The 21,411-nt window shown below is 39.2% G+C and overlaps 1 protein-coding gene across 1 annotated transcript in view; it reads right to left on the bottom strand.

The window, feature by feature from the left end:
• clstn2 (calsyntenin 2) overlaps positions 1-21,411 on the bottom strand; it is a gene marked incomplete at its 3' end in the record, with an annotated part of 96,213 nt that overhangs the window by 29,890 nt on the left and 44,912 nt on the right. The window contains 2 exon segments of the mRNA XM_036130931.1: positions 19,592-19,713; positions 20,302-20,559. Of these exon segments, the coding sequence (XP_035986824.1) occupies positions 19,592-19,713; positions 20,302-20,559 (380 nt within the window).

The following is a 21,411-nucleotide window of genomic DNA, read 5'->3' as shown; positions in this document are numbered from 1 at the left end:
ACCCAAATGTGACATCTCAAATGCCTTGGTTAAAATATTTAAGCGCTAAAACAAGTCAGCTGATTGAAAAGAATTGAAATTTTGGTACATGTCAGACTCAGAGTGGCTATAGTGCCAAAATTAATCTGATCTGCACGTATGTGATTACTGTAATTGCCAAGTATTAACCTCTGAATCCTCAGCAGCACTGTAAGCCTAAGCTGCCGACTGACTTCAAAATATCAGAAATTATGCTGGTATAACACGGGCACACACACTGCACAGTCACCTCATTAGCAGATAAAATCAGCAGTTCTCTTTCTGCTGCTGAGGCACGTTTAAATACACACAGCTTGCCTGAAAGCATATTAATCAGTGGGAGGTTGAAAGTATTTCTACTTGGCATCAGTGTAACAAGACGTTGAGTGCTGAAACACTCTAATGAGTTGGTCTCAAGGCGGGTTAAAGACCCGCTTATGATGAACTCAATTATCAGAGAAATCACTCAACAAATATTTCACAGTATTTTTATTCACAGTTTATCATTTTTTTCTATTTAATGAAATAACTTTTGACAACTTCTATGGGCAAATATATAAACAAGCCCCCCCCCCCCCCCCCCCCCACACACACACACACACACACACACACACACACACACACACACACACACACACACACACACACACACACACACAGAGGTTTTATACACACATTTTTATAGTCATTATTATTGAAAGCCTATTATAATCTTATCAAAATTGAACCACGCGTACTTGATAAAAAACATACCTGGTAAAATTTCACTTTAACTTGACATTGTGGAACATTTATTGTACAATGTTAACACTCTCACAAACGAAGTGAATATTTCCAATTATGTGTTTTTCTTTTATTCATGTTTTTTAACCGTCCCTGACAATGACGAAATGTGTGTGGGAGATGAAAAAGAATAAAGAGATGGAAAAGATGGCAGAGGAAGAAGCTGGGATTTTCGAGGGTGAAAGAAGGATTTGATGGGGTTAAGGAGGGAACAAAAAGGCGAGAGAGATGAGGAGAAGCAAGGTAGAAGGATGCTCAAGGTGTCAGACAGGCGGGTAGAAAGAGACTGGTGGATTGGGTGAGTGAAAAGAGAGGACGAGTCTACAGAAGGTCTGTAGAGTTGGAAAAAAAGCTACAGATGTTCAGAGCAGCATTCTCTGACTTCCCGCTCTGTTTGCCTCCAGCCCATAATCCTCATTTCTTTTTTTTTTTTCATTGTTTTTTTTTCTTTTCTTCTGCACAAATCACCTTTATCTCACAATTACTTATCTTTGCTTTCCTTATGAGAAGGCGGAGACGGCTCCTGTTTTTCTTCTGCAGCTCTTAATTATCCTCAATAATTTGTGTCAGATCTTTTGTCTCTTCATCCAAAACTTGGGTCTTTTCTTTCTCAGTCATTTTTTTCTCCCTTATTTATCTCCAACTGTTTCAGGTCTTCATCAGCTTTAGTTGTTTGCTTCTTTTCTTGCTTTTTGTGCTTTTCCTCCTCAGACATCTTCATCTCTTCCTGGAGGACCTTTTGGAGCTCTCCTGTTGTCTTCTGATCCATATATAGTTTTATTTCTCTTTCTTTCTTTATCTCCTAACATACCTCCTCAAACTTTTTTTTTTACTGTTAATAGTTTTTTATTTATTTTATTTTGCTGTTTATATGTTTCTATCTTGACCTCTTTCTCTAACTCCTTTTTAGTTGTTCCCAGCTACTTTGGTGTTTGTATGTGCTTCCTCTCAGGATGAGGAGCAGACTCCATCAGATTAGAGGTTTATGGATTTACAGATAGTTTGTTTCTCTGCCAGGGTCTCTGTCACTCTTAGCCTCAGATTATTTGCTTAATGATGCAGGTGAGTAATCTTTTCCTATCATACCTCCCAAAAGCATTTTCCATCAGAGTGGACCTTACTGGTGATGGGCCACCTCACGGTGGGCCCTTCTTACCCATTAGTTCCAGGTTCTCCTCTAGCTAAGTGTTTGCAGGTGATTGAAGGTCTTCTTCTGAGTCCGAAGCTCAAACAAAAAAGCCTACTCTTTATGTGTATTTTCACAGGTTGATGTTTTTGCCATGGATTCTACTAATGTCCTACAGATCAAACCATATTTCTTTTTCAATATTAAAGGATGTGGGAATGCTTGCATTTTTCCTCCCCAGTTTCCAATGTAATATATCACAAATGACATAAAATATATGTGTATCTTTTGTTTAGGTAATCTATAGAAAATTAAGCTATCAGTCTTATTGTTCATCTTTATAATATGGGGCAGTAGTTTCTTGGATTCAGGTGGTTGACAATTCAGTTCAGTTCAGTTAATTTATCCAGCACTAGCTTAAATTTTATTTTTGAAAACTAAAAAGGCTTGAACTATACACAAAATGGAATAGCTTTTGTTCCAAAAACACTGCTAAAAATGACAAAAAGATTTCACAAAAATAAAAATCAAGTGCTTGTACAGAAAATACTTAAACGTTCTAAATTGTGCTTTTTAAAGCCTTCCAAAATCAACTGTAAGCCTATATATAATGAAATATTGCCTATGGCACTACGAAGTATTCATTTGTTATGAAATATTAGTTGCTTTCTGGTGCTATTTTTCCAGCCTGGATAAAAAGACGATTGCCTTCACTATGATGCCGCCTCTCCCCATGTGAGCCGCTGCAGCAAGGTATCAAAAAAGAGCAGTTGCTTTCGCTGTGCAGATTAGGTAATCTGGCAAACCAGATTGACAAGATGTAGCACTCTCGGTTTAGTTCTGCACATTATCAGTCTGGGTCGGCATCCATCCAATCCATCCCGGAAAGAAGGGACACTTCGCACCCAGTGCCCACCAAACAAAGGTTGGTTTTAACCAGTCACGGTATCAAATGAAAATGTAAGCAGCAGAAACTACGGCAAGTTTTGCTGGTCAAGGTACTTCTTGCTGTTCTTCTTTCAAAGACGAAATTGTGGATCCTGACAAAACAGGTGTCTGTATCCTCCTGCGCTGCCATGTTTATTTTTGTCCAGCCGTGAACTCAGCAGCTCTTGCTTTCAGCTGCATGTCCAGCCTTAAACTATAATACTGCAATGTGATTGGCCAACTCTCTGTGGGTCGGCTCTTGAATGGTAGAGGCAGGAGTGGATCATGATGGTTTCTTGTGTCTTTGTGAACGTACAAATACCGCGATAAATCAGCTTGCAGACAAGGTTACAGATTAGGTGCTAAAAGAGCCACTTTGCCTTTTTAGTTGCCCGTGGTTCCAGCCTGTATAATTGAGGATTCCTGCACCACCAGCCTCCAGACATCTGCCAGTGTCGCGGAGCCGCCCTCCTGATCTGTCTTCTGTCTTTGGTTCTTGCCTTCAGTCCGAGGCCCCCTCTGCCAACCCTGGTTAGGTTGTTTTTTTGGTTTGTTGGTTCTAATATACTGTACATAATACATTTACACCTATTTGTGGTATGCCCTATGGCCTTCTTTTTGTATGTTTTGTTAGACTGTATCAAGTATTGACAGACACTTATCCACATTCTCTGATCTTTCCTCAGTAACCTTGCCTATCTCCCCTGCAAATGACTGTTCTGAAAGATATGAGTGACTATATACTATGTTACAGAGCAAGGTAATTTGTGTTCTGTATTTCAGTGTAGCAGCAGTTATCTATTGCTGAGAATAAAACCTTACATCAATTCAACTGTTTGTGGAACTCTGCCACATAGTGTTTTAAGAAAGGTTATTACATCTCTGTTACAAATTAGAAAGTAGAAATAGAGCCAATAAGAAGTAAAAAATTATAAAGTGGGGAGAATTTACACTTCATTGTTAGGCTTTCAGTCTCTCCTGCATAACATTTAGGCTGTACCTGCAATGTTATAGGTCAACTAACAAGCAGAGAATAGTTTGAAATCTTTTATATGAAGGTTTGATATGACCAGTAAGGCAAACTAGACCAAATAAAACCAACTTCTTATTCAAAGGCAACATTTGTGGATTTTAAATCTGCTGACATAAACAGAATAACAAAATCTCTTTGTTGGCTGCCTGCAAGCTACTTAATAAGGTCAAGGTAATTTGGATTCACTCGAGAGGGATGAAGAGAGATTCCTAAAGCATCGATGAAAAGTGTTTTGACATGTTTCTAGTTATTAAGAGGACTTTCACACCACGCAAACAATCTTTCAGGAATATCTGAAACGTCTGTTAATGTTGGACTCTATCCAGTTTGCACTGATGCATCCTGTGAATATGTCAATGTATCATACATTTAGTCAAAACTAAACCCTTTGCTTTAGTGGTTAGTCTCAGAAATCCTTTTTGCTTCACCTGATAATGTGCTGAATTGATAGGCAACAAAGATCTGTCTTAACCTAAATAAGTATTTAGGATTATACAGTCTAATAATCTATCAAAAATTTGCCTTTCCTCCTCAGTAGACAAATAAAAAACAAAGGAATTCTGCATGTTTATCAAATTAACATTAATTAATCACATGTAATGAAGAATTAGAATTATTATTTTTCACTTTGAATAGAACATCTAATAAAACATTAGACAAAGATACTAACACTTATTCTACTTCTCTAGAACTCAGTTATGTGAATAAGAAATGAGCGTTTAAGATCTGGGCAATTAAAGTCTAGCTGTTATCAAAAGTTTACTTGATCTCTAGACGTTAAAGGAAGATTTTGCAGTCTAATTGTCAGCTATAACATCAAAAGTTAATTTTGAGGGGGAAACTTCACATGCCACAGAAACATGGGACAAAAGTAAGAAAGTGGACAATTAAGACAAAACATATTTTTATAACTGAAATGGAAAAGTTGATCTGACCTGAGAAGGCAGGTGGTGAAAACCCTCACTGCAAAACGCCTGCTGCAACACTTAGCTCTACGTCTCAACTCCAAGATGTTCCCCACTGCTAACCCAAACATTGAAATATCTGTCAGGATTTTGACATAAATCAGTTGCAGAAAACAAGCCAAAGAACATATCAACCAGAAGTATTCACCCATGAAGAGTGGGCTTCCTCAGGAATGCTGCCAGAAACATGTCATGATGCTTGAAATAAAATGGTATTATCACTTTGACCATTCAGTAGACATTAATAGTGATAATTTGTATTTCATTTGGAGAAATCACTTGTAATATTGTGTTGATCTATTTAAACTTTTCTTGCTTAATCAAACAGCTGCAAACAGCTGCTAGTTGAAACGAATTTACAATATATAGGAGTGTAATATGAAACAACAGAGTTAAAGGCCTAGCTGAAAGTTTGAAGAAAATACAATGTGACATTGAAAAGAATATGTTATTGACAACAAATATCATCCATCCATCCATCCATCCATCCATCCATCCATCCATCCATCCATCCATCCATCCATCCATCCATCCATCCATCCATCCATCCATCCATCCATCCATCCATCCATCCATCCATCCAGTTGGAGACAAGTTCCAACCTTGAGTGGTTTGGGCTTTTGGTTTATTACAGAAACATTTTTTTTTCTTATCTTATCCTACACCACAGTAGAAGCTGCAAGGGAAAAACGAGCCGGGCAGAATATCAGATTCTTGGTCCTGCTGCTTCTTTTCCTCAGATCAGCGTTTTCATTAAAGGTTTGTTAAATACTCCTGATGGTGCTTGACCTTCTTTTAAATTGACTTTAGTTACACTAATCTCCATTTTAGATATTAGGATGGCCTGGAATCAGCCCATCATTAGTTTTGTTATCTATGTTGTTTTACTGTTGTCAGACAATGATTAGCATTTTTCCTAATTTAGCTTTGGCTAGATTATCCAAGGAAATGAATTGCTTTGCCTTAGGGCATCAGTATCTATCTTTGCTCTTCTTCTTCTCATCTGTCCTAGTTCATGCCCTATTGTCGGATCTAATTTCCTCATTTTTTTTCCTTCCTCTGTTATCCCCACCTTCACATCATCACCCCCTGCCTAATTTCCTCCTATCTTATCTTTCCCTTTTAATCTTCTCTTTTCCTCTTCACATTTTTCACCTCTATTTACCCCTGAACCTCCCTTCTCCTGCCGTAGCAGCATTTTAGATGAGAGACAATTTTACTGTCTTTTACTTCATAGTGAGGACATGGTGAAAAAATGGATAGACACATTTAAATATTAAAGAAAATAATACCCTGTTGTACAAAAAAATAACTTTATAAGATAACAAAAATATTTAGTTTCATAATCTAATTTGAATTATTGTATGAATTTAAATAAATTATTTGAAACTTATTTGATAGTTTTTTTTTAAATCAAAAACTAATATCAGACCTAAAAGTTTAGAAAAGTACAAAATGGAATTTTCAAAATCTATAAAAGTTATTTTCTGTTAAATCTGTTGGATATCAGCAGCACGACAGAAAAAGCCAGGCAAAGATTTTGGGTTATTCAAGCCAACATTCTGCAAATTTCTTTTTATGTTTATTAAACCCTCTGCTTCTTCCTGCCCTCACTGTTTCCCTCCCAGTTAGGGAGATGAGTGAAAGTAACATCAGTGAATCATTAAAGTTCTTCTTTTCAATCAGCATAAAAAAGCTTTTGTCTACAGCAGAAATCCGACTGATGGGAATAAAGGAATAAGAAAATGGATGGATGGATGGATGGATGGATGGATGGATCAAGCTGTAACTGCATTAGTATGTTGATTACATGCTTGTGAGGCGCACCCAGTGTGTATGGTGATCACACAATGAGCAGCTTTAAGTGCCTCCTCATTGACACACAAACACTGCCGCTATTTGTCGCCCTCAGGTCTGAACAAACACACACACACTCTCATTGGAAAGTTATTTACATTTCGAGGGATAATAGGAACCTAAGGCCGACAGACTCCTGCTGAGTATTTAAAATGAATCTGACAAAATAGTGACAACAAATAATAATAAAAAACAATTCAATCTAAACTAAAAATGACTTTGATGCCGTCTTACCACAGATGAAAGCACAGGGCCTTTCAAAAGGTATTCATAAACCTCATCGCATTTTGTCAGATTACAGGTACAGATTCAGATGATGTTGAGAGTTGATATATAACTGAGGTAGAAGGACAATTACATATGGTTTTCAAACACACACACACACACACACACACACACACACACACACACACACACACACACACACACACACACACACACACACACACACACACACACACACAACACACACACTGAGTAGTATTGAATGCATTTGTACAGAGAATGGGGCTGTGATGTCCCGCTGCTGCTCATTTCCATTTTGGGGACTAAGCTAGCCGATATAACTTTAGGATTATAGCAGATCCAGCCTTTTACATGAGATAAAGTGAAACGTGTATGATTTATGTGTGCTGAGGTAAAGATTCCAGTATTTACCAGAGGGCATAGTCAGTTAAATGCCAAAGAAGCAAAGGAAACACAGAATCATGCTGTTTTTTTATTTATCTGGGGATTTTATCACCAGCCAGTACAACAGGCACACCTTGCTAGCTGCACAGGTACCCATCACTGTGGTGCTTCCATGGGATGGTGAGGAAATTACATTCCACCACAAATTATAACTGATGCCACGGCTTCAGCTCTGTCTGGGAGGTGCTGAAACTCCATTAAATTTGAAATGGTATGAACTATACAGTACAGGATGAATTATTCATAGGTTCTCATGTGCATAAACATATACCCTGTAACCAGAGATGAAAGACACAGACAACAGCAGTATCTGTAATTTATGTTTTTGTGTGTTTATAGAAATGACTGCGGAAGCGAGACAGGATCACTCGTTGTCAGGAAGCTTGCATAACTCCAGACTATTTAAAAGCCTTATTTTTTATGACCAGAGGCTGTAGGCTCTTACTGGCAATAGATACAGTCATAATTCTTTGAGTTTTCTCTCCATATTCTCTTTGTTTTGTTTCTCTGTCACTGTGTCTCATTCTCTGATCACAACGTCTAGAACATAGTTTAGTAGAGCTGACCGTAAACCTCCAACAACCCCAGAATGCAATGTGGTGTTTGCCTCTCAGAGTCAATTCTTTGTTAAAAATAACTCTTAATGTAATTGCAACTGGAAGTTTTTTGGGGTATGTCTCTACCAAGCTTTACACAGCCAAAAAAAAAATCATAATTTTAGCAATTTTTCTTTGCAAAACATCTTAAGATTTGATGACGAATATCTGTGAACATCAATTTTCAAGTCTCGTCACCAGACTCTCAATTGTAGGGTGACCATATTTTCATTTGGGAAAAGCAGGACACCTTTGGGGGGGTCGGGAATCTCTGTTCCCATGCATAGAGATGTTTGTGGCATGCACTCACTCAACATAGGCCTACGTAATCCTACAATAGCATGATATTTACAGTTGGTTTATTAAAAATGCTTTTCAGTAAAAGTCAACAGCAATAACTCCAATAACAAATGATAATTTTATTCAAAATGTATTTATTAAAAAATGCTTAACAATTCCTGTAATGAATGAATAGCACAATAAAGGCCTCCCATTTGTCTCGACCCGGTCTGAAAGCGGGGAAACTCTTTTGTAAATCGTCGGTAAACATACATTTGAGCTTTGGTATGTTGTTTGCGTACTGACAGCCACGCTATCTATCTTCTGATTAAGAACAGGGCTGCCCGCACTGACGGGGCTCAGGGATTACGTCACACGTAGCGCTGTGCGCAGTGCCCTAGTGCCTGTCAATTTAATGGTCCAATGAAGGTAATTTAAAAAGCAGGACATTTCCTCACTTTCTAAAAAAAACCCGGGACGCCCGGGACAGGACGTGAAATACGGACATGTCCCGGGAAATACGGACGTTTGGTCACCCTACTCAATTGGATTTAGGTTTGGATTTCAACTGGGTCATTCTACCACATGAGTATACTTTTTGAAAAATTCAATTGTAGCTCTGGCTATACAACTCACTGGCCACATTATTAAGTACACCTTGGTATTACCGGGTTGGATCCCCTTTTGCCTTTAGAACTGCCTAAGTCCTTTGTGGCATAGATTCAACAAGGTACTGGAAACATTCCTCAGAGAGTTTGGTCCATATTAATATGATAGCATCACGCAGATGCTGCAGATTTGTCGGCTGCACATCCATAATGCAAGTCTCCCTTTCCACCACATCCCAAAGGTGCTCTATTGGATTGAGATCTGGTGACTGTGGAGGCCATTTGAGTGCAGTGAACTCATGGTCATGTTCAAGAAACCAGTCTGAGATGATTCCAGCTTTATGACATGGCGCATTATCCTGCTGAAAGTAGCCATCAGAGGTTGGGTACATTGTGGTCATAAAGGGATGGACATGGTCAGCAACAATACTCAGGTAGGCTGTGGCGTTGACACGAGGATCAGTTGGCACTAAGGGGCCCAGAGTGTGCCAAGACAATATCCCCCACACATTAAACCACCACCACCAGTCTGAACCGTTGATACAAGGCAGGATGGATCCATGCTTTCATGTTGTTGACACCAAATTCAGACCCTACCATCCGACTGTCGCAGCAGAAATCGAGACTCATCAGACCAGGCAATGTTTTTTCAATCTGCTATGGTCCAATTTTATTGAGCCTGTGCAAATTGTAGCTTCAGTTTCCTGTTCTTAGCTGACAGGAGTGGCACCCGGGATGGTCTTCCGCTGCTGTAGCCCATCCGCCTCAAGGTTAAACGTACCATGCATTCAGAGATGCTCTTCTGCATACCTTCGTTGTAACGAGTGTTTTTTTGAGTTACCGTTGCCTTTATATCGGCTTGAACCAGTCTGGCCATTCTCCTCTGACCTCTGGCATCAACAAAGCGTTTGTGCCCACAGAACTGCCGTTCACTGGATATTCTCTCTCTTTTTCGGACCATTCTCTGTAAACCCTAGAGATGGTTGTGTGTGAAAATCCCAGTAGATCAGCAGTTTCTGAAATACTCACAGCAGCCCGTCTGGCACCAACAACATTGCCATGTTCAAAGTCAATTAAATCACCTTTTTTTGGCCATTCTGATGCTCGGTTTGAACTGCACCAGATTGTATGGACCATTTCTACATGCCTAAATGCACTGAGTTGCTGCCATGTAATTGGCTGATTAGAAATTTTTGTTAACGAGCAGTTGGACTGGTGTACATAATAAAGTGACCAGTGAATCTAAGTTACAATTATGCAATACTTTGTATTGGTCGATGTCATAAAGCACACCCCCCCCCAGAAAAACAAACAAACAAAAAACACAAAAACAAAACAAACACAAAAAAAAGCCATTCGTAGTTAACTTTCAAATGTACTGCTGTGTGCTCAATTAAAAAGCAGACTGCTCCCTAATTTCTTAAGGGTACAAAGTGTACTGAAGAGGTATTGCATATAGCAATTTAATTCACACATTACTGCAGTCATCTTCAAGATAGACCAAATTAGATAACACCAAAGAAAACAAACTCTCTCTTATATACTCACTTTAAAAACTTTTGAAAACGATGCATCAAGTACAATCTAAACAACCTGAGCGTTGATTAAGGCATATCTTCAAAATTACCAGAGACATTTATTAATCTCTGCTGAAGGACACAAAGCTAAATCACTGTTTGCAAAAACACTTCAATACATCCTGATATCTCCTGCAAACAGGGAAAGAATCTCTCCACTCACACAGCATCGCAACTGTCTCCAGCATCCAATTAATCTCCTGAGCAACAAAGCAGGGGCTTCTAATCAACACAAAGCAGGGAACAATCCACAGTACCACAGGCATGGTGTTAGCAAGCAGATAAGGCAGATAAATCTAGATGCATTACTGACAAGCAGCAGATGTAATGCTGTTTGACTTCTGCACCGTGGCGCTACCACAAAAAGCAGACAGAGGTGATAAATGGCAGGGGATTTTCTCAGGTGTGCAATTAACGAAATATGACTGATTCATTATAAAATGTATTATTGTTCAAGGTAATTTGGGTATAAATACTAATCAAAACTGAAGTGATGTTTTAATGTCAAAAATATCAAGCCTCTGCTGTGGGGGTAAAATCATTAGGAAATGATCTACAGTGCTGGCCACATTTATTAGTGTCCCTTATAAAGACGTGCAGAAAGATTTAAAATGAACTAATCTTGTTTTGCAGTAAATAATCATACATTTAAAATCTTTAAGAAAATCCACTGTTAACTTTAAACAAATTCATTCAGTAGGGCTATAATTTTATGTTAAGAAATAACTTGTTATGAAGTTGTTGAACTTTGGGAACTGATAATATTAAGACCACATTGTAACAAATAGAAGAGATGTAAGAAAAAGAGTACAGCCATTAACAATTGCCTTTTGTGGATCCGTGACTGCTACTGCTGTTGAGAAATCTTTGTGGATGTGTAGTGAGAGCCAGAACAGAGATGTAAAGGTAGAAGGAAATGTGACATGACTGTTTAGCGCTGCAGACGCTTTGAGAACTATTGGATATTTTTTTGATTTAGTACCACATATGGTAGTGGCACCGATCAGATATTCTTGGGGTGATAACATCAAAATCGGGCCATGAAAAAGATGAATATGGGCAACAAGATTTGGGTCGCATTTGCCTGCAGTGTGAACGTAGCCTTAGGTCCATTTGACCATAGCACAACCATCCGGTTAAAGTCTCAATAAAGTTTATTAAACTACATACACTTGTATTCGTAACGGTAGGACAGAAAAAGCTTCTTCCTAGCATCACTCACCCTAAAAACAAGTTGGCATGCAGATAGAGATTAATGGTCTTGAAGAACTGCTGATCCAAAGACGGCACTTTGGATGTTTTACCTCTCTTACCATTTTGCTCTCTGTAAAAGCTACATTTGGCTCCTTGTCTAGCCAAGTGACTGAGTAGTTGTCTGGCAATCAGAAGGTTGTAGGTTTGATTCCAGCTTCCCCTTGCCACATGTTGATGTGCCCCTGGGCAAGTCACTTAACCCCAATTTGCCTACTGAGCTGTGTCTGGTGTACGAATGTGTGTGCATTAGTGAGAGCGATTGGGTGAATGTGGCTATAGTGTACAGCGCTTTGGGTGGCCAGAATGACTGGAAAAGCGCTATATAAGTTCAGTCCATTTTCTACTGCAAAAAACAAGGGAAGAATATGTTAAGGCTTTATACTCCACTGTAACGTGGTGCCAAGAACTGTTACTGTTCATATAAATGCTGGTATTGTATTTATGTATGCGGTTATGTAAGTATAGCCATATATAGTTTAAATCAACATCATACAACACTTCTGTTCCTAGTTGAAATAATGCAGACTTCACTTGTTGGTCAAATGAAAAATGTTAGTTCTGTCTACCCTGTTTTCTCAACTATCTTCTGTGTGACTTTGATTCCATGTTTGACATATTCCTGCCAACATGGCTTGAAAAGGATTTTCTGGTTAAGCAAATACCCTCAGGGCAGCTGGACTATGCTGGCAGATACTAGACTTGAGGAAAGTGAATTATGTGTACAAGCAGGAGTGATTCATCTGAAAGTTCATTACGGGGACTGAAATAAGAAAGATAAGCGTCCTCTGTGTGCACATATTCAGGTGAAATTCAAATAAGTCAGAGCCTACAGGTGCGTGTGTAAAGGTTTCTGTCAGATGTGACATTCCTACAGACTGCCGATCGATGTGGTAAATGGAAGCCTCTTTTTCTCCCCCTCTCTCTTCGCCAGCCTCCTTTCATCCCACTCTACCCCACCTCTCTCGGGATGAGAATTGCAAAATCAATAGAGCTAAATGGAGTTGCCACGGAAGCCATTGAGTGTCCTTACTAAGTGCAGCAGCTATAAAACCCCTCACTCTACTCTGCCCCTGTTTACCACTCTCCTCATTCAAGAATCTCGACTGCTCCTGTCCTCATTATTCCACACAAAGAAATACAGCAGCCCTAATTCATAGGTCACCCCTCAGTTTTCAGACAACTCAAGGATAATGATAAGTAGTAGCAGTAAATCCCCGGTGAGTCAGATGGAGAATTATTATGTAATAAAACATAAGAAATATGAGAAAGACACATATTTGGAGTTCAGTAGAAGTGACAGAATATAATGCTTGCATTCATTATTCTTTTATTTAGCTTGATACAGTCTAACAGTGTATGTAAATGGCACTGCAAATAGTAATTTGGGACTGAATGGGTATTATATTTCCATGGGGAGTTGGTAAAAAGAACTGATACATTGGATTTCTACTCAATCTTAAGAGGAAATCAGAATGCATAACACTAAGACTAACACTCACTTTTATATCTGTTTAAATGTGTTAATATTTAAAGAAAGTACCAGAGATAAAAGTTCAATGAGGAGGAGTGACAAGTCAGTGGTTCAATGCAACCGGCTACGTTTTGATTGGAAATAAAACTTTTGGAATAATAAACTAAGCTTGGCTGCGTTGTTTTATAACTGAATCTGTATCTAGGAGCAGATTCAACAGACTAGATAATATGTATCAGACCTACATCTAAAATAAACATTTTATTTTGTAAAGTGCCTTGAGATGACATTTCCTGTGAATTGGGAATATGTAAACAAACTGAACTGAGTCAAAAACATGTGGAATTAAATTATTTTTGCACACTTGAGCAGCACAAGAATAAATTGAGAAGACAACCTATCGTTGGGTTTGATGTCTCATCTTCCTCTTGAAAATACCCCAAAGATTCTTTGCGGGGTTTGGATCTGGTGAGTTCAGTGACCAATGAAGCACAGTTATACCACAGCCATTGAAACGGGTGTTGACAGTGTGAGGAGGTGCCAAGTCCTGCTGGGAAATAATGTCTGCATCTCTATAAAGCCTGTCAGCAGAAGGAAGGATGAAGTACTCTAAAAAGTCTTAGTAGATGGCTGTGCTGACTGTGGATTTGATAAAACACACCAACACCGTCGGTCTACACCGCTCCTAAAATCATAACCAAATGTAGAAACTTCATACAGGACTTCACTGAACTTCAGGAATTCAAATTTAAAGAGAAAAAAAAAATGCTTTTGTTTGAAAAATTGACCGTTGAGCATCAGTTCAGTGCTTTTTCTCCTTACCTTAGCTGAAATGCTTCTGCCATTGTTTCTGGGTCATGAGTGGTTAAACATATAGAATGCAACAAATGCAACACTTGCTGGACCGGTATATGTCTGTGTCCGATGGTTCCTCAATCTCTGACTCCAGCCGCAATCCACACCTTATTAATATCTGCCAAACTCTTGAATGGACATTCCTTCAGAATCCTGTCAAGGCTGTTGTTATTCCTGTTGGTCATGCACTTTCTTCTGCCACGCTTTTTCCTTTCACTCAACCTCCCAGCAGGTTTATTTAGAAAAGGCTTTTTGTGCTTTACGCTCCTTGTGAAGGATGTCAATGACTGTTCGCTGGACAAATGTTGATCCAGCAAAATAACCTGCAAGTTACCAAGAAAAAAATACTTTTCACATCTTTAGATAAAATCTTTTTTGGCACAAAAATGTTTGCAGATTAAGTAGCCTGCTATTGCTCCTGCTGAGTGTATAAATGATTTAGTTCCTACTTAGCTTGCAAGTCTCTTCTTTTTCTTATTTTCACTCGCTTCTAATAATAAATCATCTTTATTGTCATTGCTACATACATTGCGATGAATTTTTTTTCCCCCACATTTAACCTGTCCCTCAGGGAGCAGTGAGCTGCCACTGGGCAGAGCCTGGGAAGCATTCTGGGGCTAAGGGTCTTGCTCAGGGACCCAGAGTGGCAGTTTGCGAGAGTCAAACCAGTAACCTTGCAGCCTCTCCAGGACAAAAGCGCCCTGCTCTCTAACCACTACACCATCACTCCCCCTCTCCCCTTTTTGCACTTGTGGAAATTGGATAATTTCATATCAGTGACTGACAACTGCTTGGCATAATAAGTAGATTTAATAAAAACATAAATTATTTTAAAAAGTAACATGATTTTTCTTTCTTTAATCTTTGAGTGAAAAGGGCCGTACTTTCATTTAATCTTTTTAGTAGTCTGGATCATTAGTTCTTTGGGCTTTCTGGAGGTCTCTCAGAGTTTTGAAACTGGCTAGTCTGTCGCTCATTTTTACTCCAGTCCTTGCACCAGACTATAACAGAATATTTTATGCCAAAGCAACGAGAAAGGTAAATAGCTGGAGGACATGAAAAGAAGCGTCAGATCTAATAAAAACCTGTCCACAGGAGAGACAGAATGTTTAACATTCATGTCTTTGAGAAACAGGACCTAAGATATGCATACTCCTTCAGTTAATCATCCTCTATATGCCAGGTATTCGCTCCAAGGAATTGCCTTGTTGGTGTTAAAATTTTATTCTATGACAATCTGTGTTAACTCGAATACTGGTCATAGATTCAACTAAATAAACGGGAACAAACTGTCTTTGAGGCAGGCTGAAATTGATTTTCTCCAAGTTTTCTATTTGTAGACACAACACAGGTTAATCCTACAAGTTCGAGCCTTTTAAATGTCTGATAGGGCATAGCTCGTAGTGCAGAGCTCGTAGTGAGGTGGTCTTTTCAAAAGAAAAATCTTTCTTTGAAAATGTTCAGGTTTTGGACTAAAATGATTAAAAAAGGCATCACATGTCTAAAATAAACTTGCAAAAACATTAACAAAGCCATTAAATGTTTTTTATAAAAAAACAAATTACTAGGAAGTCTGAATCCTTGGAGAGATAAAAAGTAAAACTGAAAACCATAAAACTAGATCAATAAGTCAACCTTTGAATCACTTTCACAAATCACGACTCTTTAGCATTATAATATTTTATTTGCAAACCTTGACTCTTGGTCCTTTAAGCTAAAATACAGAGAGGAAACTTAGTGTCCAAGCAAAATAAAGAAATGAGTCATAGCATACATTATTTAAACCATCATCTATCAACTTATACATGCACTTCAATCTAAAAAACTCACACGGATAGAAAAGGCAATTAGAAGAATTTTATTGATACAATATTTTAAGACTTTGGCGCTCAGACCTCGTCAGGAAACATTCACGCTGAATTATACTTGAATATGCATTAGCAGGAGTATGAGAATAGGGATATTTCCCCCCAGGCCTGAAACTGGTGGTGGAGTGGAGATAAACGAAGTTTGTTCAGTCCATATGATGATCTGTTTTAGCTAGATGTCCAACTTGATAAACACAGGTTTGCATGGACTGTCCATGATGAGCAAGCATGAAGCGACTGTGGAGAGGAAAAACTCCCCTTTGGGAAGAAACCTCTGGCAGAACCAGGCTCAGCATGGCGGTCTTCTGCCGGACCGTTTTAAAGGAGTGACTGGGAATTCCATAAGAGTCCAGGAGGAATTACACTCTGATAGGGACGAGGTTGAACGAGGACCGTAGGAAAGCCAGGCGGAGCTTGCTACGATGGTGGAGAAGGGGATGGAGGTGGGTTGAATCCAGTCATCAGAGTCCAAACCAGACACGCGCAGTCACCGCTTCCCCGCTGAGCAGAAGTCCGAGACGTGGATGTGGAGTTCTTTTAAGATGAACCCAGGATGCTGATTGGCTTCGAGGAGGAGCAGTTCAAAGCTGATAGGCTTGCGATGAAGACGGATGAGTCTGATTGGATGGGAGGTAGGCAATGGAGTTTCTTCAGACTGAAATCCTGCTTAAGCTCCACTTTATAATTTAATGTATCATGTAAATTATAATTATAATAATGCAAAACAAAAAAGTAGATGCATGCTCATTTTAAATACTTTAACACAGGATGCTGAGCATCTTTAGTTAACTATTAAGAGCATGAAAAACAATTAAGGTTGTCTTTTAGTTTGTTTTGTTTAATTTTCCTTCAATATGCTTGCTATTTTGTATATATCTTTAATAAACGTAAGCGCTGCTAAATGCCACCATTTGTGTATTGTCCTTGATTGAATTGTCTGTATCTGCCACAGTAATAAACTAGAAGAGAAGAGTCTGGAGGTTGTTTGCTTAGAAGACTGCATTCTGCAGCTTGGGTGGCATTTCTTTGTCACGTTCACCTCCCGAGGCTCCAGGGAAAAGAACAGCAAAATGAGAAAAACACTTTTTAATCTACCTTTGACCTAGACCAAACAAACGCCTGTTTGAATGGTACACAGCAGGAAAAGGCATTTTGTTGAACCAGTGGCCCGCTATAAACCTTTCTAGGCGAGAGCGAACAAACACTATGATAGATAGTCTGGAGGATATACTGTACACGCTGCTGTTTAACTTCACATGAGAATGTGGGTTTTAGTTTGACATAAAAGAATATTTACTTACCTGCAAAAGCATTAATTGGACCTTTTTTTTGTCATTTTGTGAACTTGGAACTACAAGGTTTGTAATGTATATATATTTAATGGGATTTGTAGAGATAGTTTTAATTTATTTTTTAAACAAAAAAAGAGTGGCAGAAATATGTATTCAGCTCCCTTTAAGTCTGACTACTCTAAACAAAATCCAACACAAGGAATTTTCTTTAGAGGCAACCTAATTTATAAATAGTGTCAAGCCATATAAAGTTGGCAACACAGCTTTTCTGTGAAGTTCTCATAGGTTTGTTAGAGAATATTTACAAAGAGCACCAAGGAAACCAGCAGATAGTTGAGAGGTAAAGTTGTGGAAAAGTTTAAAGTTTGTAAAACAATGTCCCAATGCTTTAAACATTTCCCAGAGCATTGTGCAATTGGTCAACACAAATGTAAAGAGTATGGCACAACTACAAACCTACCGAGACATGGCATCTAACTAAAGTGAAGATTAATCAAAGAATCTGACAACAGGACCAAAGGCAAAAAGAAAGCAACTCATCAAAGAAGGTTACAAAAATTAAAATGTAAACTTTGTCACAAGCTACATGGGAGACGCAGAAACATGTTAAAACATGTGTGTTGCTCAGATGAGACCAAATTTAAACCTTTTGGGACGCACGCACAAATTACGTGTGCAAGGACACCAACACTGTGCAACACTCAGAACAAAGCTGGTCAGAGTTCAAGAAATGATGGATGGAGATAAATGAAGGGCAAGAATGAAAAACTGTTAGGGGCCGGGGAATAAATTGAGACTGGGGTGGATGTTGACCTTCCTGCAGGACAATGATCCTAACCATACAGCCACAACTACAATGTACTGGTTTGGATCAAAACTAAATGTGTTAAAATGTTTGAGTTAAAGTCAAAACCTTGCTGTAGTTGAGATTCTGTGGCACAAAACTACCGTACTTACACTCTCCATTTGATCAGACTAACCTTGATGTATTCAGCATGGAGAAATTGTGGGGGGGAAAAAAAAGTCTACACACGTGCAAAGATGGTAGTAGCAAGCCCTGAACGAGTGAGAGCTACAAATCTATGCACTGTAATTCCAAAGTTTGCTTTCACTCCACGTGACGCACAATTTGTTTTTTCAGACCATCAGAGAGAATCCTAGTAAAATATACACATGCTTTTTTATTGTGTCATGACACAATTTAAATAGGTTCCAAAGGCACAAATACTTCTGCGAGGCACTAAATGCAAGTTTTTAGTCAATAATAAGAGACAGAGCTTGACTACAAAACCCGGTTTAACAAACAAAAAGAACAAAACCAGATTTTCCACACCTGCATAATATGTATCCTAACAGTAACCAAGCAGATCAGCCATTTAACAATATCTATATAATCATGCTAGAAGAAACTAAGTAGACTTATTTAAACAACGATTATATATGTTTTTATTTCAGAAAATTTATTTGAGCAGTCATTGCTTGGAGAGGTTAAAGGGACTCATTAAAATCTTTGAGGTTGGCAACTCTACCACGGTGTACCCTGCACTGCAACGACTTGAAGAAAGGAGGCCACCACTACTGTCAAGCTGGAGACTGAAACTTCAGGGAAATTGCCTGCTTTGCAAATCACGCCTTGCAACGGCTTGTGAAAATTTCTTATGCAAGACCTTAGCAGAGCTCGGTTTGTCAGTGAAAGCTGCACGAACACTGGAACTACTGTATAAATTGACGGGAGAAAAACCGCACGCGGGGCTTTCAGGAACATTTGTGAAAGAATACAGCATTTTCTCCGCATGATGTCTGATCCACAACTGGAGGTCATAGCATTTAATGAATGTTAAGACAGGATGTGTCTTTACAAAACGAAACCTAAATGTAGATGACAAAGGAGAGCATACGCATTTAATAACTTAACACAAGACAAGCACCGCGCAACGTTTGACGGTTTCTTTGTAACCTCCCACAGCAGCTGAGACAGCGTAATGTGATGCAACTTGCTTTCTGTCAAAACAGCTCTAGAAAAAAAAACCCGAAACAGAGCGCTTCACTGCACATAGGTTCAAAAACTTTCCAGGTAAATGACAGATAGCAGGGATCTGCTGGTGGAAGAACCATTAACCAGAGCTAAATAGACTTTCCACTCTTGATGTGTGCATGTGCGTGTGTGTGTGTGTGTTTAAACTTGTAGCATAAGTGTGTCTGCTGCGCTCTTATCTCCCGCCGCGAGCGGAAGAAAGTGATGGAAGGCCTCTAGTAATTAGAGGGGAAAGCGTTTCCCTTCACTACACAAATAGCGATAGCCCTTCACTTGGTGAAGAGAATCACCCTCGGTTTAAGACGGGGCACAGACAAGCCTACACACTTGCAAACATGCACGCACACTTCTCCTCACCTGCTCCAGTTTCCAGTGGAACTCAGCGGGTCGGTAAGAGTCGATCAGAGTGAAATCTCTTCTGAGCAGGAACACCAAGCGGCAGTTGTGAACGTACAGAGAGTAGTGGTGGCGGTTCATCTCTGCAACAAGAGTTAAACATGATCCTTATGCGCAAAATAACATGAGGCGTGCTATTTTTGCTTTAATATCCAAGTCCTCTAAATGAATACCTGACGTTTAGATCTTTTTTTTATGGTAAACCGTTTATTAAACGCTGCCAGAAGATCTTTATCTTTATATAAATCCCCAGTGATGAGCCAATGTTTGCCTTATACGTCTGAAAAATAGCCCACTTTTTGTGAAGAAAATCCCAAGCGTTGCTTTTCAAAACAGTAATTTCTAAGCAAATAAGCCTTCTGTTGGGAAATTTAGATGGCATGCATTGTCTAGATGTTTCATTATGCACTTTAAGCTGTACAGTATAGATATGGAGTGTTAAAAAGGTTAAAGAGGACTCGTGCTTATGTTATGCATTATGAGGATAATAATTCATTCTGTGAGTTATCTTAATTATATTGTATTTGGATGCCTTTAATTATAGAAAAAGAAAGAAATTTGAGCTCTTAGGAAAGAACAACAGTCTTGCTTAAATGTAAGAAAAAAAAAATCCACGGAAATATCATCGTCACATCAAGCTCCAACATTAGGTTAATAAGGGATTTCCCCACCTGTCTTGTCAGAGTTGCACAGTATGGTTTCCTTCTCAGCTCTAAGCCCTGGACTCGGCCCGTGTTTCATCCATGTTGCTATGGTGAACTGGTCTGTCAGGTTTTGGGGCACCACGTGCGCGGGAACATTTGCAGCCTGGTACCCGTCAAACCTGTAGATTAGGTCGCTCTCACGTCCACTGTCAGTGAGCAGAGACGCGGTCCAGTTTGCGGAGGGGCTGGGAGCAGGAAGGAGGTCGGTGCTGCCTGATGCTGCGCCTGGATGTGCCAGACAGAAGATAAAGCAAGGATACGTAACTGTTCAGAGAGTCTGTCTAGGAGAGACTACTTCAAAGTATCAGCATATGGAGGAATATGTTAAAAAATGGTTAAATACCTTCATTTAAGGTTTATTGACTGTTGTGACTACCAAATTATCAATATTCCCTTTTCTCATTTTAACATTCACAGATCTCAAACATGAGCAAATAAACTGGAAAGTGTTTTGCGCATTTGTATTCAGCCAAGTTTACTCTGATGTCTCTAATCCCTTAATTATTAATAGGGTCATGCCTGTGTTTTATTTAATCCAAGTACAAATACAGTTATTCTCTTGTTACACAACATTTTAAGCCCTGAACATCTAGGAACCGTTATTTAATCCCTCACTCTTCTAGGAGATGGCTGTCCACCAAACTGATAGGCTGGGCAAGCAGAGCAATAATCAACGAAACACCCAAAAGGTCCATGGTAACTTTGGAGAAGCTGCAGAGATCCACTGCTCAGGTGGGAGAATCAGTCATAAGAACCAACAGTCCTGTCAGGATGTTGTCAAGATCTCTGAATTGTTGAAAGTAAGCCAGGTTAAGTCCTCTCTGCAGTTTGCAGTTTGAACTTGTCACATCTGGTGTGACAAGAACCTTTCTGGTTGGCACTTTTTGCCGATGTGCAAAACAATGGTGGGAAAGGAGCTCCCTAAACACGGCACTTTGAAGCACAAACGACAGTGGCAGTGTCATGCTAAGGGGCCTTTTTCTGGCAGGGTGAGGGAAGCTGGTCAGAGCTGATGATGGGGGGGGGGGGGGCATGAATATGGGGCAAATTTGGAAGACAACCTTTTAGAGGTAACAA

The sequence above is a fragment of the Fundulus heteroclitus genome, unplaced genomic scaffold, assembly GCF_011125445.2.
Source record: "Fundulus heteroclitus isolate FHET01 unplaced genomic scaffold, MU-UCD_Fhet_4.1 scaffold_395, whole genome shotgun sequence".
In the NCBI taxonomy this organism is placed as follows: domain Eukaryota; kingdom Metazoa; phylum Chordata; class Actinopteri; order Cyprinodontiformes; family Fundulidae; genus Fundulus; species Fundulus heteroclitus.
Note: the sequence above shows the minus strand (reverse complement) of the source record. Positions and strands in the feature narration are given on the sequence as shown.